Source organism: Littorina saxatilis, linkage group LG2 (assembly GCF_037325665.1).
Source record: "Littorina saxatilis isolate snail1 linkage group LG2, US_GU_Lsax_2.0, whole genome shotgun sequence".
Classification (NCBI taxonomy): domain Eukaryota; kingdom Metazoa; phylum Mollusca; class Gastropoda; order Littorinimorpha; family Littorinidae; genus Littorina; species Littorina saxatilis.
Window position 1 is genome coordinate 4,590,155 of NC_090246.1, and position 17,261 is coordinate 4,607,415.

Genomic DNA, 17,261 nt, shown 5'->3' on the forward strand with positions numbered 1-17,261 from the left:
TATAAACTAACCTTTCCTGTGGTTTTCAAGTGTTTTGGGCTCAACGTTCTATAAACTAACCTTTCCTGTGGTTTTCAAGCGTTCTATAAACTAACCTTTCCTGTGTTTTTCAAGTGTTTTAGGCTCAACGTTCTATAAACTAACCTTTCCTGTGTTTTCTTTTTTACCTCCTATTCTTTACCTAAGCCATATATATGTAAGCGCCTAGGGCTATATTTAGATTAGGCGCACAAATGTTCATAATAATAATAATAATAATAATAATAATAATATACATGCATGTTCAAAGGACGGGTGCTGGTATGTTTCATCGTAATAAGGGCAGGGTCTTATCTGATGCAGACAAGTTTCATCACGATATCTCATTGTTGGATGATTGATGCCAGACAATTGAACTAGTCGAAAAACCAAAGCTGCCAAGAATTGTATTTACAATCGTCATTGATCTAAAATGGTGTCTTTTAGCACACAATCACGCCAAATTTCCTTTCATCAACCGATTGATGACAAAAGATATGTGCATGCCTGTGTAGTGAAGGCTTCTATTTGGAATGTTTAAGATTATACGAAGTGCGATATCGCCAAGTTTCAAAGAAACTGTCAGTTGATCAGCAAATATTTCCGAAAAGGGTCATGAAAAATATCAAATTGATTTTTTTCTTCCACAAAGCTACAAGGACGGCCAGTTTACACGGGCAATGGCAAACCCCTGACATGTCAAGAACAGAAGTACACGCACACACAGTAAATCAAAACCCTGCGATAAGGCTAAAGCCCCTTTCCCAGTCAGTCAACACCCAGCAAACAGCAGTGCTGGTTATCAAAGGAACATGGATCACAGTTATCAATACACGCGGGATTCGTTTTTATCGAAGCCAAGGAAAAGGGAGACGCCTACACACATTTTCACGACCTTTCACAGTGTACCTGTGGCGTGAGAATTCATGAACATAATTAAACCAGCCACGGTCGACAGGAACCGCTTCCTAATTCTGAATGGCTGGCGCACAAAAAAATAAGTTATGATCTCCAGCCACAACAATCCAACGAGAGAACAAGACCAGATTGAAAAGAGAGAAAGGAACAAAAGGCGTTCAGCTTAAAGCTATTTTACTGGGAAGCCGATACAGGAACATGACTGATAGTGCAGAACACGTTTGTGAAACCACAGGGTGCTTTTGTGAAACCATAGAACACTATAAACCAGAGAAAATGAAATTGAAATAGTGAAAACCATAAAACCCGATAAAACCACCAAACACCAGCCTCCACTTAAAGGCTCAGTAAGCCTCCCGTAAACCATCACAGATACGGTCAGGCTTTTACACACAGTACACCCTTTCATTTAAACACTCACCGATTGAGAACATCCTAGGTGCCCTCCGTAAAGAGCGAACAATTTTCAAAGAATTTATTTTTGCGTGGTTTATCTTACCCCTGAGCCATCGTGAACCCGTGTGATCCAGTTTCCCTTTTTCACAATGTAGTCGTCAGTTAGTCATTTGAATGCGACTCGATGTGAGCTTATTTACAATAGCACGTTTTTATGCACGAAACAAACGGCTGTGGTTCACAAGAACTCTAGCGATGGCTTTTGACTGTTGAGAGGAACGGCGATATGCACTGATAAACCGTCGTCTGCTACGACCCTTGCGTGACCCTGCTTCCGGGCTTTTCTTTTTTCAAACTTTCACAACTTCGAATTGTACTGATCTTGTCTTGATGAAAAAAGAATTCTTTTATGATTAAAGAATGTTTGTGTAACAAGCTGTCAATTTATTATTTAGATTTTAAAAGTTAGGTCTAGCGCAAAAACGCACCACGGTCCAAAAACATTTTGATAATCATCGATTCACGGCTATCGCCAGTTTACATCGATAGAATGAGACCCGAAGGGAAGTAACTCATGTTTGACCTGAGTTCAGGATGGGTCCAAAAAGTGTTCGAGACAATCTGCAAAATTAATTCTTTAAAAATTGCTCGCTCTTTACGTAGGGCACCTAGGTTGTTCCCGTTTGGTGAGCGTTCAAATGGAAGGGTGTTTGTACTGTGTGTAAAAGCCTGACAGTATCTGTGATGGTTTACGGGAGGCTTACTGTCCGGGCGTGAATTCCGGTATTCATAACAGCCGTCCAGCACCAAAACGAGGCGCTTGTTGTTGAGGACCAAGTCTACGAAAATAAATTCTTTGAAAATTTCTCACGCTCGACAGAAAGCAGCCAGGATGTTCCCGTTCGGTGAGCGTTCAAATGGAAGTATGCTTGTACTGTATGTAGACGCTCGGGGAGCTCTGTGATGGTTTACGGGAGGCTTACTGTGCCTTTAAGTCAAATCAAAGAGTACGTGTCCCAGACTGCAGCAAAACCATGCATCACAAGTGGCGCCGCCGACTTATGTCACTAACCACTGCATAAAAAGAGACAGACAAACAGAGTAAAAAAAAATACAGCCCTGAATATATGTTGCAATCACAAATGTGCATTGCTTATTATTTTTAGAACGTGAATGTCCATAAGCATTTTGCTCGTTATCGTTCTGTATGTTGTTTGTGTGTGTGTGCAACGATTGTATTCAGCAAACGTGAATAAAACACGCTCAACCCAATATATGGGTGAGTAAAAACACTACAATAACGATCAAGGTGGTACAGATAGCCAAGAAGAGGAAGAGACGACTTCTTCCATGCGCCCCCAGTCAATCGCTGCGTGTATACATACATGACAAGGCGCCCGTAGGCTGGCTATACTCTTTCCCTCATCATACATTCTGAGGGAAAACTTGCTTTGAAATGCTCACAATGATGTATTGTTGCGATGTTTGAATATTCTTCTGCTCCGACCTTCACTGCTCTAGCTCGTCCTGCCGCATTCTTGTGCCCCCCTGACCCGCTTAAGTTTTTGTTTGTTTATGTGTGTGTGTGTGTGTGTGTGTGTGTGTGTGTGTGTGTGTGTGTGACTGTGTGTGTGTGCGTGCGTGCATAATTATAGTATATTATGTGTCTGTGAGTGTGTGTGTTTACGTGGGCCGCGTGCGTGTGTTTGTGTGTGCGTGCATGCGTGTATATGTGCGTCTGAGTGCGCGCGTGTGCTGTGCATCTGAGAAAGTCAAGTATGCGTTCATGTGCACCTTGCTAAGTGAGCAAGAGAAGACCGGGGGGAGTCTATCACCGCCCCCAGGAAACAGACGAAGCCGTGTTGTGTACACTCACACCCACAAACCCAGACAGACAGTCAGACAGACAGAGAGCATCCTCACAATTCCCCTTGGCGCCTTCACCGCCCCACCATCATCATACCTGCTGCATGATAACCTCTTCGGTAGTGCCGCAACGCTGCCAACTTAACACCCCCCCCCCCCCCCCCCCCCCCCCGTCTTCATCCCAGCGCTTTATCCCCGATTAGATACAAAGCCGCAGGATGCGCTAGATTTACCGCTAATGCCCTCGTCTGCAGCCGATTTGTATCAGTTTAGCTTGGCCCGGTTCGGTGATTAATGCTAGCTGGCATTGTATCCAGTGTCACACCAGCTGATTCTGCGAAAGAAATTAGCATTTATTTGTATGCACAATACGTTCGGTTTGAGACACAATTACAATATTGTTTGAATGAAATGAATGGGGTGCTGCGCTTTTTCTTTGTTCGCAAGCCACACTAATGATATTACAGGCACTCCCACACTACTTTATGATGTGTATTATGTTATCTTCCTTTCACACTACACGTGTAGCATGTGTTCAGCAAACCGTGGGTGGGATTGGGGGCAGGTATGGACGAGACATGTAAGGCTTACGAAGCTTCTTTTGTTCTTTTTCGGTTCTGCATCGTGCTCTTTTTTTCTGTACGCAGTGAGATACCTGATCTTACTTTTCCATGTTTCTCAGAACGCACTAGCAGACACATAGACAGACATACCTACCTACTCTTTTTTTTAACACGCACGCAAGCACCCACCCACACAAACACAACACACACGGGACCAGAGCACAGTTCTTTGACCATGGCCGCGTACGTATTGTCCATTGCTGGTTCAGGAAGGTCTACATGTGAGGCGAACTGACAAGTCAATCATGATCAAAAGTTGCACGGTTGCGAATCAGAACTTCACTGACGGGACCAGACGAAGCGAACCTGTCATTACCCTCAGTTGGCTTTCCTGGCCAGTCATAACAATCTGAGCCAGCTGATCCCACCTGTCCAGGTGATCATAACGAAGATCCCACCTGGCCAGGTCATAAGGAAGAGCTGTGATTGATCCTTGGCACCGACTCTCCGCTCCAGCTGACAGCGGAGGAGGCGTTGACACCTTGCTGTAATCGCCACTTTGCCGCCAGGTAATAACACCAACACATTCCCCGCACTATCCACCGTACGTATTGCAATAAACACTGGCTTCCAGCGACAAATGTCTCTGGTGGAAAATTGAGACTGGGAGAAAAACAACAACCCAGTTGTTCGTAAAAATGTCTGCCTTGCAACGAGCAACCCTTGTGGCTTGTTTTTCTACTTTTGGTTTGTTTATTCAACAAAATACGAAATTATTCAGCACATCATAGGCTTTATTTACGAAAGGAATGCAACGGATTTGGTTTACTGTAAACTTGAACTCAGCAAGACTAATAAACAGACGCCAAAGCGGAATATATGTCAGACTAGGATCTCTTTGGTGCTACTGAGTTTGAACAAAATAATACATGATATGCTGAATTTCCCTCTCTCTCTCTCTCTCTCTCTCTCTCTCTCTCTCTCTCAGTCACACACACACACACACACACACACAAACACCAGCACTGGCAAAGGCAAACACACACACACACATAATATAGATGCATTGAAACTGCAGCCATTATCTGGTCTGTTTGAACACAGTAAAGGGTTTGGAGTGTTTGCGCTGCAGATACTGAATCACCGTCAGTAGCTGAACTACATCGTGGGGGTTTGTTACCCGCCGAAGAAGTTTCAGAAACACGTTTACTATAAGACCAAAGTGTGATTACCATGATTCATTCTGTAACTAAAATACTATAACGTATAGCAGAATATTTCAAGGCATGCCTTTCCCACGTTTGATATCTCCACCAAACCCGTCGCTGAACTTAAAAATAGCGGCACGCCAAACGCGGCCGCATACCGCCATGACATGACCCAAAGTTAGAGGGGGAAAAACATACCCTACCGGTTTCTTCTTTCGAGTCTTTAGTGTCTATTTCCTGCTTGGGGGGAGCTACGGCAAATTCTTTCAACACGTGCTTAAACATGGACAGATAATGGGTGGCGTTATCTTTGCATTATTAATGTATCCAGCGTAGGTTCTGACTTACCCTGCTTCACTCACACAACGCAATAAAGTGAGTCAGACTACGTTTTACGACAGAACACACAAATAATGCATAACAAGGGGGTTTCAAGGTGCACTTCCGTCCCATTTTAATGCTTGGATATCCTTGAGAAAAAACTACCGATATGAGTACAACAGTCTTTTGAAAGTGACACCACAATCCGTCAATCGCGGGACGCCGGGCCCGGCAAACAGGAAATATCGGTGAGAGAAAGCACAAAAGGGGGAGGGGTTCAATCAACGAACTTTGGTACTACGCTGTTACGATACGTTTGTTTTAAGCTTTTGGGGGCACATGATACAAAAAAACAAGAAAGGTTAGGTATTGGAACGTTTACTTTTTGACAAATCAAGACATTCACAACTGAATCAATACATCGGTCTCTGAAGTGGACAGAAAGACAACTAATGATGAGACAAATGGGGGAGAAAAATAAAAAAAACGTTGGGTTGAGTGTGATCTCTGGCTGGATGGTCAGAGTCGCAAATGAATCTCAAAATGATTTGTCTGTCTTTCCACTATAAACTGAGACCATTAGGTCGATTTCCTTGTGAATGTCTTCTTTTTTCAAAAAAGAAACGTGCCAATAACTAACCTTTCTTGCTTGTTGATTCTAGATTTTGCCGGAAACGTTCGCACTGCAGGCTAGTATCTGTCAGTTTTTGGGGGGCATAAAATCAACCCAAGAGCAGTGTACGCGCATAAAGTCTGACATTACGCATGACAAACGAAGGAAAACACACACACACACACACACACACGGTAAATTACGGCTTACAATGGCACTAGTCAATAGTCTTTTAGAAACTGACTGCCGCATCAAATTAAAATGATTTTAAACAAACACTAGGCTTCCCCTTGCATTATTGTCGTTAATTCTACTGACTTGACATGGTTTCAAGAGCTAACCGGGGCGTTTTCTTCAGACAGCTAGCTGCACCTCTCGCTTACACTAAGTTAGTTCTGCCCCATTGCACACGCGGACGGTGCGATCACAGACCAAAACAATCCTGGGTGCGGCGTGTTCAAAAGGCGGAAAACACGCTTAAATATTCCTTAACACCTTAAATCTGTTAAATCTGCCTACATCTTTGGTCATCTGCACAGCCTAACCACCCGATTCTTCTTTCGTGCACCTGTAAACTCGTGCGCTTCTTCAGAAACTTCGCCTTTCGATATATATATAGGAACCTCGCCGCCAAAGCACTCGCTCTTGTAGCAGACGAGAAATTTTATAGCACCTGAGGGTGAAAAGAAAACGGGCGATCGGAGTCAAAAGCAAGAGACTTACCTTAGAGACTGTGATCGGTTCATCGAATTCTCGTCCACCCGTAATCCTGAACCCCCAGGGTGAACCCCCACACAAAACGACAGCGAACGTAGTCATGATTCAATCGAAACCGCCATGGATGAAAGTTTTGTAGTCAGAGTAGCGCCGAAAGAGAACTTGAAAACAAGGCAAGGGCACTATCTTAAAACAAGTTCAGCTGGCAGTCTAAACCCAGAATGTGTATCATTTCTTAGTGGCATTTCAATTTTTAGCAACAAAATCAATATTTTTGCGAAATATTCTGCACCAAACGACAGAGAAGTTTTCTTTCGAAAACAAACTCAAGATCCCTTCGAGCCTCGTTATTGACATTCTCTGAGCCGACTGGAAGAGCCGCGTGTGTGACTCGGGGAGATTTTTGAATGGAGATTGCCTCTTGACCAGCAGCTTTTGTTGCAGGGGAGCTGTGCATGCAGCGATCTCTGCATTGAAACATTCCTGGGAGAATAGATCACAGTTTTGTGCGTTCAAAAGCGATCTACGTTGACGACCCTGCGAACTTCCGGTGTCATGGCAGCGCCCAGTAGCTTTACATGACAACAACTTAATTTAGTCGTTTTGACCTCTTCTGAGTGACAATGGAACGTTTCTAATTATTTCTGAAGGAGCGGATTAAAGCCTGAGTTCAAGATGGGTAAGTGATCTATTTTTAATCCCCTATTTTGTTTACTTACACGAGTCTCAGACTCTCTTGTCCCACTCACAGAGAAGTTTCACTTTCACAAATTAGTTGTTGTAAAGCACTTCTAACTATGACAATAAGTTTAAGGCAGAACTAATTTCAGTTACCCACTACAGAATGTCATCACGCTCGTCAGTAAAAAGGCTAAACATCACTTAAAGTAACATAATTTGGGGGGGAATTTGAGGTTTTAAGTTTTACAAGATGAAGTGTATCAGTCCTATCCATATCACATTATCAGCAACCAAGAGTTCCCCCTTGCTTTATGTGGGTATTTTAAAACTGTTTCCAGCATGTTCAACACACTGCTGGAACTGTTTGCTATTACATGTGGATAGAAGTAGCGAAACTTAAATTTGAAAAGGTTATGCTGAGCAACTTAGGTGTATGCTTGCTTTAACTTTAATTAATTGTTTTACCTTGACACACTGTGTTGCTCTCTCTCTCTCTCTCTCTCTCTCTCTCTCTCTCTCTCTCTCTCTCTTTTCTCTATCTCTCTCTTCTCTCTCTCTCTCTTCTCTCTCTCTCTCTCTCTCTCTCTCTCTCTCTCTCTCTCTCCCCTCTCTCTCTCTCTCTCCCTCTATCTCTCTCTCTCCCTCTCTCTCTTTTGAGATATATATCTCCCACTTCCGTCTCTGTCTTTATTTTATGTCTCTTTTTCTGAATGTGTGTGTGTGATTGTGAGTGTGTATGTGTGTACACGTGTGAATGTAACTTAAAGTATCTGTGCACATTGTTTAATTATGACACACAAAAATACAATGACAAATACCAAATTTTGAAGTGTTTGTTACCAAGTTGCAACTAAAAAAGTAAAACAATGATCACTATCACAATTTACCATCAACATCAGTACTTGTGTGTGAGGGTTGGGGAGAAGAAGGGCCATGAGGATGGTTTGTTTAGTGATCGACAAGAAGAAGGATGGTTTGTTTAAGCCCCTGTTTCCATATATATTACAGCACTATCTTCTGTGTGCTTCATTTCAGATGCAGTTCAACCTCTACTTGACACACTTCAACAGGAGACCTCCCACCCCAAGCTGGAAAAGTGCATAGATCAGCTGATAAAGCTTGTTGATGAAGGATGTAAGTAACTGTATCATTATGGCTTTCAGTTTCATTCACTGACTTGTTGTTTCAGTCACTTAGTCAGTCATGCTGGGCTATTTTCAAAGGTTAGATATCAAAAAGCTATTTAAAAGTAACCACTTAATGATTGACAGGCAAAACAGTTATAGAGTTTTGACATGACTTGTCATGTGGTACATTTCCCCTAGTAATGTTATAAGACCAAGGATGAAAATAAACAGTAACACAGACAAACAAAATTAATATAATATATGTATATCCCATGACCTCCCTTCTTTGTCTCTGTAAATGTACTCTAGGTATATTTCTTGTATTTCCATTGTACTCTTGTCAAATCCATTATGTAACTATTGCACTCTTCTAACACATAAAATAGTGGATGAATAAGGGTGCACGAAATACATCATAGCTGGCTCTACTTTTTGTCGTTCTTGACATTCCAAAAGCAAATGTACCTGTAAGACCGGTTGTGCAAGGGGTCACCACGCTTTTGAGAACATGCGCGAGAGTCGTTCAGTGCTATAGCTTAGTTTTGGTCTCGTCTTGCCGAGACTATCATCACAGCGTCATAGATTTCATGAAGTCTGTCATCCATTGCGTCATATGGGGACGTAATCTGTTATGTTTCCTTCTATTCGCAGTTCTGTTTCTCTCTTGTGATCAACATGAGAAGCCGTGTGTGTTTGAGTGTGTGTGCTCGTGCTCTCAACTAAAACAGAAGTCAAACTAGCAATCGTTAAAAACCCAGTCCGTTCGAGAAGCAATGTTATGCTCATGTGAAGTTACAGTGTACCTGGTACACACGTTCTTATCGGTACATCGTCGACTACGACTGTTCTCTGGACAAGCTGTTCGATGCAATTTGCGAGTTTTTCTAGCTCTTCTGTGGTGCAGTAGGCCCTTATAGACGATGAAGGTGTCCAAGATCTCAGAAGATGCGTGTGTAACCTCTAGGTATTCAGTCAAATCTGTGTAAGAGGCTTTCAGCTGACGGGGACAACCAAGCCACCATTATGCACCGACTTGACATAGATCAACAGACGTGCCTTTAGAATAATGTATGTGCAGAGGTGCCTCATCTGAACAGACAACTAAAGCTTGATGTTTCCGTCACACGTTGTCTTTTGGATCTTCATGGGATATACAGTTTACAACACTCGTGATTTTGTATATATGGGTCATTCTCAGAAATGGTGGTCCAAAGTGTTACATACAAAGTAAAAAATAAAGTGTCAAGAAATACAAAATAATTGTTTTTACTATGAAGTCTATTGTTTGCTATACATAATAATGCAAAAATTAGACAAAAAGAGTAATTGGTTGCTGAATAAGAGACGTTTTAAAGTGTTGTATTTACGTGATGAATGTTGTAACATGGAAACCAAATTCCAACTTTAAACCACCTAAGCCTTCAATCCTTTGTGCATTTTTTATCAGTTCTGCAGTATTTTTGTGTTCTACCCAACACATTCTAGTTATGAAAGGTAAGGACTTCAACTAATATTGGTAAAAAAAATGACATTTGGAACTGACTAAGGTGAATGTCGCAACACAGAAACGAAATGCTTGAACCACTTTCGGTTCCTGTGCGACAGACATGAATCTGCACTGTTTGGCCTTTCCTGCCGGCAAAACCCGTCTGACCCAAAATAACTACACAAAACACAATTCGTCAGAGTTTGCTGTATTTGTTGAAAGTTCCTGTTGCGTTCAGATTACCCATTTTAAGTACTTGATGAATGTCGAACATCGACAATCAGAGGATACGAAAACTTCTTGGCTGCTTTGTTCTGCTAAACTTCGCGCTTTGAGAGACTGTTTGCACTCGATATCCTTCCGACACTACATTGTCGCCATCCGCGGTGTGTAAGTTTGTGACAAAGCTTTGCAGGCTCGACAATTAAGTAAAAACTATCTTCAGTCGTAACGTAGGTCGGGAAACGACGCCATGAGTTTCAGCAAATGATATGATTCTGGTGTTTTCTGTGAATATTTGGCTGTGATTCAAAGGACTATTTTCTTGTTCGAACTTCCTGTGCGCCAAAGAGCTAAAAATAGCCGTGATGTGGCAAAGTCATGGAGCACATTGCTGTCCGATGTTCGCGCGTCGAGTTTGGATACGATGCATTACGACATTCATAATTTTTTGTTCGAAGCCCGTAACTTCAAATTCAGCGTGAGTTTTTGCAAAGATGTGTTGCTACGTCCAAGACTGAACTCCTGACTGTCGATTGCAGTAATTTGTTGGTGTTTGCATGTTTGCATTTAGCCATGAGACTGAACATATTGTGATAACATATTATTGTAACGCTTAACATATTATTACTGAACATATTGTTATAAACATATTATTGTAACGCTTCGGCGATCCGGAAACGGCCGAACTTCGCAATTGAAAAGCACACAAAAACAACACCAACGCATAGAAACCATTTTTATTGACATACAACAATGCTTTAATGTCTCAGGAATAGATTCAGATGAAAAAAGTCGTGGTAGAAATAATTTTAATTTACTTTTTCATGATTTCAAATGTGTCACCCCTACTCACTCTCACTGGACCACCATTTCTGAGAATGACCCATATATGGCTTGTATTTCAGTCAAGACCCAGCGGGAATATCAAAGGGACTCACTCGCCAGAGGCTCGTGAGTCCCTTGATATTCATCCGCTGGGTCTTGACTGAAATACAAGCCATATAAACAAAAACACTCGTGTTGTAACCTCTATATACAAAAAAGGTTAGTTATTGGACACAATTTTTTTTCTCTCTTTTGCTCTGCTAAGAGATTTTAACAAATCTCAGAAGAAAGTCTCTGCTGACTTTCAATTGTTTCTTTCACAACTTCTGATGTGTTATAAAACATCAGAAGTTGTGAAAAAAAACAATTGAAAGTCAGCAGAGATTTTCTTCTGAGATTTGTTAAAATCTCTTAGCAGAGCAAAAGAGAGAGGAAACAAAAAAATTTGTCTCTTCACAGACAGCCCTATTGGGGAAATCAGACCCTCCTCGGACGGGACGAGCTTAACAAAGAGAATCTACCCCGAGGGGAGATTATCAACAGAGGAAGCTAGTCCAGAGGAGGACCATTGTTTTACGACTGTGACCAGACACGTGTTTCGACATTAATGTGTCTCATCAGTGGTCTGATGGTAGATTTAGATTATATGTACAATATGTCAGAACAAACTATTCTCTATATTTACAGTGTAGCCTGCAATACGATGTCCCTCCATTGAGAAGACATCTCCCCTGAGAGGACACTTTCTGTTATTCCTCTGTCTGTTATCTTGACCAAAATATACCTTTTCACGACAGGCCACCTGAAATGTAGGGGCACTCTTGGCCGGTCCCAAGGATGTCCTATCATTGCAGGTGCCACTCTACAAAGTTCTAAAGTTTGCAGAGTTGACTGATACCCTGAGACTGCACTTGTCTACATGTATGTATTCATCCACATACATGTGTACGTGAATTAAGCTGGCTCATTGCAGATATACTTGTATATATGATTGATCATTACCTCGCTGGCATCTTGAAAGTGAGTTGCATCCACGCTTCTAAAATAAGTTGATTATTTGTATCTTAAGTGTTTGTCTGTCTGTACCATAAGTGTTTGTCTGTCTGTACCACAAGTGTTTGTCTGTCTGTACCACAAGTGTTTGTCTGTCTGTACCACAAGTGTTTGTCTGTCTGTACCACAAGTGTTTGTCTGTCTGTACCACAAGTGTTTGTCTGTCTGTACCACAAGTGTCTGTCTGTCTGTACCACAAGTGTTTGTCTGTCTGTACCACAAGTGTCTGTCTGTCTGTACCATAAGTGTTTGTTTGTCTGTACCACAAGTGTTTGTCTGTCTGTACCACAAGTGTTTGTCTGTCTGTACCACAAGTGTCTGTCTGTCTGTACCACAAGTGTCTGTCTGTCTGTACCACAAGTGTTTGTCTGTCTGTACCACAAGTGTTTGTCTGTCTGTACCACAAGTGTTTGTCTGTCGGTCTACTTCACAGATCACTGGGTAGACGTACATGGACCAGTAAATGTAACGTTTGGTTTTGTCAATAATAAACGTTCCATTAACCTGCAATTCTTGGTTTTTGATTCTGGCTGATTGCAGATAAAGACGATGAAAATGAAGTACAGAAAGCAATAGTTGACAGCGCAGCATTTGCGTCTGCCGTTCCCCCGCTACTCTCTGGCGCTGAGGACCATCCTACGCTCACAGCCAGGGCTGCCCAGCTGGTCGCAGAGCTGGCCAAAGCAGGTCAGCGCTTTGCTCTTTGTACAGTAAAACCTCTTTTTTTAACACCTGGCCAAAGAAGGTCAGCTCATTTCACTCTGTACAGTTAATCCTCTTTTAATGACACATTTCACTTTGTACAGTGAATCCTTTTTTTTTAGCCACGCATTTCACTCTAGTAAATCCTCATTTTGAACAACGCATTTCACTTTGTACAGTAAAGCCTCTTAATGAGCAACTGCCTCTTTAAAGTTGTTTGTAGGGTCATGTTTTCTCAAATTTTCTCTTTGTAAAATATGTCTGAGTTTGCTTTCATTGTCAGACTACTTCACTTTAAGAATAAGAACTGAAACATTTTCAGACTACTTCACTTTAAGAATAAGAACTGAAACATTTTCAGACTACTTCACTTTAAGAATAAGAACTGAAACATTTTCAGAAATTTGAAGTCTTAAAACAGCTTTTTCTCTTTCAAATAATGTAAGTACAAATAACAAGAACATTCATTAGTGAGTGAAAATATTCTGGAATCTGAAAGCAATTTCAAGTGACATTATTTGCAAGTAATCCTCTTCTCAAACTTTGCACAAGACTGATGTTTGTGAGACAGTGATATTGATAAACGGAGCAGCATAAATGCACTGTATAATTGCATTGATTCAATCAAGAAAAACTTGTTGCTGTTGTTGTGACAAATGATGTGAATGTGCAGAAGCGGTGCGGGTTCCGCTGGTGAATCTTGGCCTGGTGCCGCCATTGTTGATACTGATCCAGCCCGAAGCCAAGGGCACCGCGGAGATTGCCACGCAAGTCTGTCGCGCTCTGGGCAATGTGTGCTTTGATAACGGTTAGTTCAGGTTTTTTCCTAGCTGTAGTTGTACTTTGTGTAAAAGAACACCACACTTTGACAATGAAGTAGAACAAAGTCATGTGTTCAGTGCCAGTGTTTCAGGTCTTCAGCCCAATGTTTGTCATGTTTTTTTTCAGCACTGGTATAACTATCTCAGTTTCTTTCTTGTCTTCTGAACTTCTTTTTTCAAAGAAGGTTTGTCTCTGTTGTCATATCCCATGCTTTTTAAGTCACAAGTTTTACATGCTGTATTGTCTTTACCGTGTTCATCATAATTTTTCTCATGATGTGTCTCTTTTTGTCATGATGTGTCTCTTTTTCTCATGATGTGTCTCTTTTTGTCATGATTTGTCCCTTTTTGTCATGATTTGTCTCTTTTTGTCATGATTTGTCTCTTTTTGTCATGATTTGTCCCTTTTTGTCATGATTTGTCTCTTTTTGTCATGATTTGTCTCTTTTTGTCATGATGTGTCTCTTTTTGTCATGATGTGTCTCTTTTTGTCATGATGTGTCTCTTTTTGTCATGATTTGTCTCTTTTTGTCATGATGTGTCTCTTTTTGTCATGATGTGTCTCTTTTTGTCATGATTTGTCCCTTTTTGTCATGATGTGTCTCTTTTTGTCATGATTTGTCTCTTTTTGTCATGATTTGTCTCTTTTTGTCAAGATTTGTCCCTTTTTGTCATGATTTGTCTTTGTCATGATGTGTCTCTTTTTGTCATGATTTGTCTCTTTTTGTCATGATTTGTCTCTTTTTGTCATGATGTGTCTCTTTTTGTCATGATTTGTCTTTGTCATGATGTGTCTCTTTTTGTCATGATTTGTCTCTTTTTGTCATGATTTGTCTCTTTTTGTCATGATTTGTCTCTTTTTGTCATGATTTGTCTCTTTTTGTCATGATGTGTCCCGTTTTGTCATGATTTGTCCCTTTTTGTCATGATTTGTCTCTTTCTGTCATGATTTGTCCCTTTTTGTCATGATTTGTCCCATGATTTGTCCCTTTTTGTCATGATTTGTCTCTTTTTGTCATGATGTGTCCCGTTTTGTCATGATGTGTCCCGTTTTGTCATGATTTGTCTCTTTTTGTCATGATTTGTCTCTTTTTGTCATGATGTGTCCCTTTTTGTCATGATTTGTCTCTTTTTGTCATGATGTGTCCCTTTTTGTCATGATTTGTCCCATGATTTGTCTCTTTTTGTCATGATTTGTCTCTTTTTGTTTTTGTCATGATTTGTCTCTTTTTGTCATGATTTGTCCCTTTTTGTCATGATTTGTCCCTTTTTGTCATGATGTGTCCCTTTTTGTCATGATTTGTCTCTTTTTGTCATGATTTGTCTCTTTTTGTCATGATTTGTCTCTTTCTGTCATGATTTGTCCCTTTTTGTCATGATTTGTCCCTTTTTGTCATGATTTGTCTCTTTTTGTCATGATTTGTCTCTTTTTGTCATGATTTGTCTATTTTTGTCATGATTTGTCCCTTTTTGTCATGATGTGTCTCTTTTTGTCATGATTTGTCCCTTTTTGTCATGATGTGTCTCTTTTTGTCATGATTTGTCTATTTTTGTCATGATTTGTCCCTTTTTGTCATGATTTGTCTCTTTTTGTCATGATTTGTCTCTTTCTGTCATGATTTGTCTCTTTTTGTCATGATTTGTCTCTTTTTGTCATGATTTGTCTCTTTTTGTCATGATTTGTCCCATGATTTGTCTCTTTTTGTCATGATTTGTCTCTTTTTGTCATGATTTGTCTCTTTTTGTCATGATTTGTCTCTTTTTGTCATGATTTGTCCCATGATTTGTCTCTTTTTGTCATGATTTGTCTCTTTTTGTCATGATTTGTCTCTTTTTGTCATGATTTGTCCCTTTTTGTCATGATTTGTCTCTTTTTGTCATGATTTGTCCCTTTTTGTCATGATTTGTCTCTTTTTGTCATGATTTGTCCCTTTTTGTCATGATTTGTCTCTTTTTGTCATGATTTGTCCCTTTTTGTCATGATGTGTCCCTTTTTGTCATGATTTGTCCCTTTTTGTCATGATGTGTCCCTTTTTGTCATGATTTGTCTCTTTTTGTCATGATTTGTCCCTTTTTGTCATGATGTGTCCCTTTTTGTCATGATTTGTCTCTTTTTGTCATGATTTGTCTCTTTTTGTCATGATTTGTCTCTTTTTGTCATGATTTGTCCCTTTTTGTCATGATTTGTCTCTTTTTGTCATGATTTGTCCCTTTTTGTCATGATTTGTCTCTTTTTGTCATGATTTGTCTCTTTTTGTCATGATTTGTCCCTTTTTGTCATGATTTGTCTCTTTTTGTCATGATTTGTCTATTTTTGTCATGATTTGTCCCTTTTTGTCATGATGTGTCTCTTTTTGTCATGATTTGTCCCTTTTTGTCATGATTTGTCCCATGATTTGTCTCTTTTTGTCATGATTTGTCTCTTTTTGTCATGATTTGTCTCTTTTTGTCATGATTTGTCTCTTTTTGTCATGATTTTTCTCATGATGTGTCTCTTTTTGTCATGATGTGTCTCTTTTTGTCATGATGTGTCCCGTTTTGTCATGATTTGTCCCTTTTTGTCATGATTTGTCTCTTTCTGTCATGATTTGTCTCTTTTTGTCATGATTTGTCTCTTTTTGTCATGATTTGTCTCTTTTTGTCATGATTTGTCTCTTTTTGTCATGATTTGTCTCTTTTTGTCATGATGTGTCTCTTTTTGTCATGATTTGTCTCTTTTTGTCATGATTTGTCTCTTTTTGTCATGATTTGTCTTTGTCATGATGTGTCTCTTTTTGTCATGATGTGTCTCTTTTTGTCATGATTTGTCTCTTTTTGTCATGATTTGTCTTTGTCATGATGTGTCTCTTTTTGTCATGATGTGTCTCTTTTTGTCATGATTTGTCTTTGTCATGATGTGTCTCTTTTTGTCATGATTTGTCTTTGTCATGATGTGTCTCTTTTTGTCATGATTTGTCTCTTTTTGTCATGATTTGTCTTTGTCATGATGTGTCTCTTTTTGTCATGATGTGTCTCTTTTTGTCATGATTTGTCTCTTTTTGTCATGATTTGTCTTTGTCATGATTTGTCTCTTTTTGTCATGATGTGTCTCTTTTTGTCATGTACCGTCCCCCCTTTTCCACATTCTTTTCTAGTCTGTCTCATTGTAGGCAATATATTTGTCAGGTTAATCAAGTGTTGATTCTTATCTTTTGATCAGTTCTGCTGTGTATTTGTATCCTGTTTAGTTTTCTATAAATACTGACCACTCGCAACACGCTTGGCATATTTCTAAGTATTTGGTATTTGTTCTGTTTGAAAATGCAGTCTTTGTAGGTTTCTCTTTGCCCAGTCTGACCTTCGAGTTCAACTCAACAAGACGGCGTTGGATCAAGTTTTCGAGAGCCGTCTGATAAGAACATTTAAGTGCAAAGCGTGGGACTGTTAACTTATTCCCCTTTTCCACCCAGCAGACGACAAAGATGTCATTTCTTCGCAAAATCAATACAATTCCCATGTTGGCGTCATGGTTTAAACATTTTCATCCTTAAATGCGTGTGTGGGAGGAAGGGTTGGGGGGAGGGGAGATCAATAGCTGGTAGAGTTGGTGTCAGGGCACTAGGGGCCTGTCATTTGTGCTGTGCCCGCACCACCTCCCTACAGTTTATGGTGCCTCTGTCGCCCCGCTCCATTACACAGCACAGCCGCTCTTCATTCGGCAGTCTGTCTGCTGTCACTTCCAGAC

At 40.4% G+C, this 17,261-nt stretch overlaps 2 protein-coding genes across 2 annotated transcripts in view; one reads left to right on the top strand and one right to left on the bottom strand.

Moving 5' to 3' along the window:
- LOC138960467 (uncharacterized) overlaps nucleotides 1-6,765 on the bottom strand; it is a 143,433-nt gene extending 136,668 nt beyond the window's left edge. Inside the window, exon 1 of the mRNA XM_070332375.1 lies at nucleotides 6,627-6,765. Coding sequence (XP_070188476.1) covers nucleotides 6,627-6,722 — 96 coding nt within the window. The 5' untranslated portion in view covers nucleotides 6,723-6,765. The remainder of the gene's footprint in view (nucleotides 1-6,626) is intronic.
- Nucleotides 6,766-6,968: 203 nt separating this feature from the next.
- LOC138958050 (rap1 GTPase-GDP dissociation stimulator 1-like) overlaps nucleotides 6,969-17,261 on the top strand; it is a 90,545-nt gene continuing 80,252 nt past the window's right edge. Inside the window, exons 1-4 of the mRNA XM_070329101.1 lie at nucleotides 6,969-7,299; nucleotides 8,337-8,435; nucleotides 12,555-12,701; nucleotides 13,390-13,524. Of these exons, the coding sequence (XP_070185202.1) occupies nucleotides 7,296-7,299; nucleotides 8,337-8,435; nucleotides 12,555-12,701; nucleotides 13,390-13,524 (385 nt within the window). The 5' untranslated portion in view covers nucleotides 6,969-7,295. The remainder of the gene's footprint in view (nucleotides 7,300-8,336; nucleotides 8,436-12,554; nucleotides 12,702-13,389; nucleotides 13,525-17,261) is intronic.